This window comes from Perkinsus marinus (genome assembly GCF_000006405.1).
Source record: "Perkinsus marinus ATCC 50983 genomic scaffold scf_1104296975482, whole genome shotgun sequence".
Taxonomy (NCBI): Eukaryota; Perkinsozoa; order Perkinsida; family Perkinsidae; genus Perkinsus; species Perkinsus marinus.
This window is the reverse complement of record NW_003200777.1, coordinates 3,184-4,761: the sequence shown is the minus strand read 5'-3', so window position 1 is coordinate 4,761 and position 1,578 is coordinate 3,184. Positions and strand designations below refer to the sequence as shown.

The 1,578-nt window shown below is 43.3% G+C and overlaps 1 protein-coding gene across 1 annotated transcript; it reads right to left on the bottom strand.

Annotated features, from left to right (window-relative positions):
- Positions 1 to 254: 254 nt before the first annotated feature.
- Positions 255 to 1,038, bottom strand: Pmar_PMAR017578 (hypothetical protein; the record flags this gene model as incomplete). The annotated part of the gene is made up of 4 exons (XM_002765521.1): positions 255 to 272; positions 479 to 549; positions 667 to 759; positions 936 to 1,038. 4 exons carry the CDS (start codon positions 1,036 to 1,038, stop codon positions 255 to 257), a joined length of 285 nt encoding a protein of 94 aa, XP_002765567.1.
- Between the last annotated feature and the right edge of the window lie 540 nt (positions 1,039 to 1,578).

Below are 1,578 nucleotides of genomic sequence, written 5' to 3'. Positions count from 1 at the left end.
AGTTGTCGCTATCATCACAGTCCCAAACGGGTGCTTTCATCACAACACATGTTCATAACCATTTTTACATTGTATATGCGATATATAGTTTCAGATAGATTCTCATTAATCGCATGGGAAAATAACATACATTTGCATATCAAATCGACACGCACTGTTAATGATGACGATTACTCGCAATGACTTCAGCTAGTATTCCTCCAACTTTCTTTCCATCAACAATAATATCATTCGGCCACTTCAACTGTGTTCGCTTACTCGCCGATTTCCGACTAAAACACATCACAGAATCATCCAGCGACCTATAAGGAGGTGAACTCATTTCGAATTTTCTAATTTTTTGGGTATAAAATTTTCCCCATTGTTATCAAACCCAGGGGGAAACGTTATTTCCCACCGTCACGCGCCACGAATTTCCTCCATTTCTCCACCACCTGATGAAACTGTCGATCGCATTGGCGACCGAAACTGCCATCACTTGGGTTAGCCCCGGCACTCGACGAACTTGGGCCTCATCCACGAAAAGGAGAATGCTCTGCATCGCACAACCTAATCATCAGAAAATACCAAAGTCAGAATAAAAAAATAATTCAACTTGAAATTAATACCCAAAATCACACAAATCTGCTGAAATTTCACATATATTCTTTCACTGAGGTAACTCACCAATTGGAGACTCCCAGCAATGCTTTCCTCTGCCTTTCCCAGCAGTTTGTACATTCGTAGACACACAGTACATGTCGTTCACATCGATCGTATCTAATCACTGTGAGAATGTACGTGCGCCTGCTCTCCTCAGCTGAGCTCAGAAAAGATTCCTTATCAATCGTAGTGAAATTCGAGCACAGAAACCAACAAGAATTTCCCGAAATTTTCACATATTGTCACCAACACATGTAGCTGACCATGTGCATATTCTCTCACACTTCCCTTACCGTTCCCCTTTAGCATCTCTTTGATCAACAACTGAGTTGAAGTAACCTCCTTATGATGCTCCTTATGCACTTTGCCCGGCCAAGTTGGTGAATCGGTCGCCATAGGTAAGAAGTTGATCTAATCTGGAGAATAATTTAATACCACACTTCCACCACATCTTCATAACACAACGCCTCGAAAGAGCCGTCTGAAACCTCCTGCTACAACACATATAAATCGGTCGTTTATGATCCGATGTGACAATGGTGACAAGAGAAAAACTTTATGCAACCAACACGACTGCAATTCTTTCCCACCATCCCCAACCCTAGACGAGTGTAACAGCCCTATAACTGTCCAGGGCTGTCGAAAGGCGTATAAATGTACGCCCTAGGCGTAAAGTTGAAGACGCCAGAAAAAAGCATACGCTGTATGGTAGCGAAAAAAGTACTTCCTACGCCCACGAAAGGTACTCTCTTTAGACCGGTCAGCTGACTACCTACATCGCGTATAGCTCAAGCGAGCCTCCAACCTACCTCGGGAACAACTAACGAGCCAGAGAATAAGTAACAAGAACAATCTCGGGCACTCATCCCCGCACCCGATACCAAACTGTCGATGAGAAACGCTTGTCGTTCTGCCGAGAGTAAAGGTGAAGAAAAA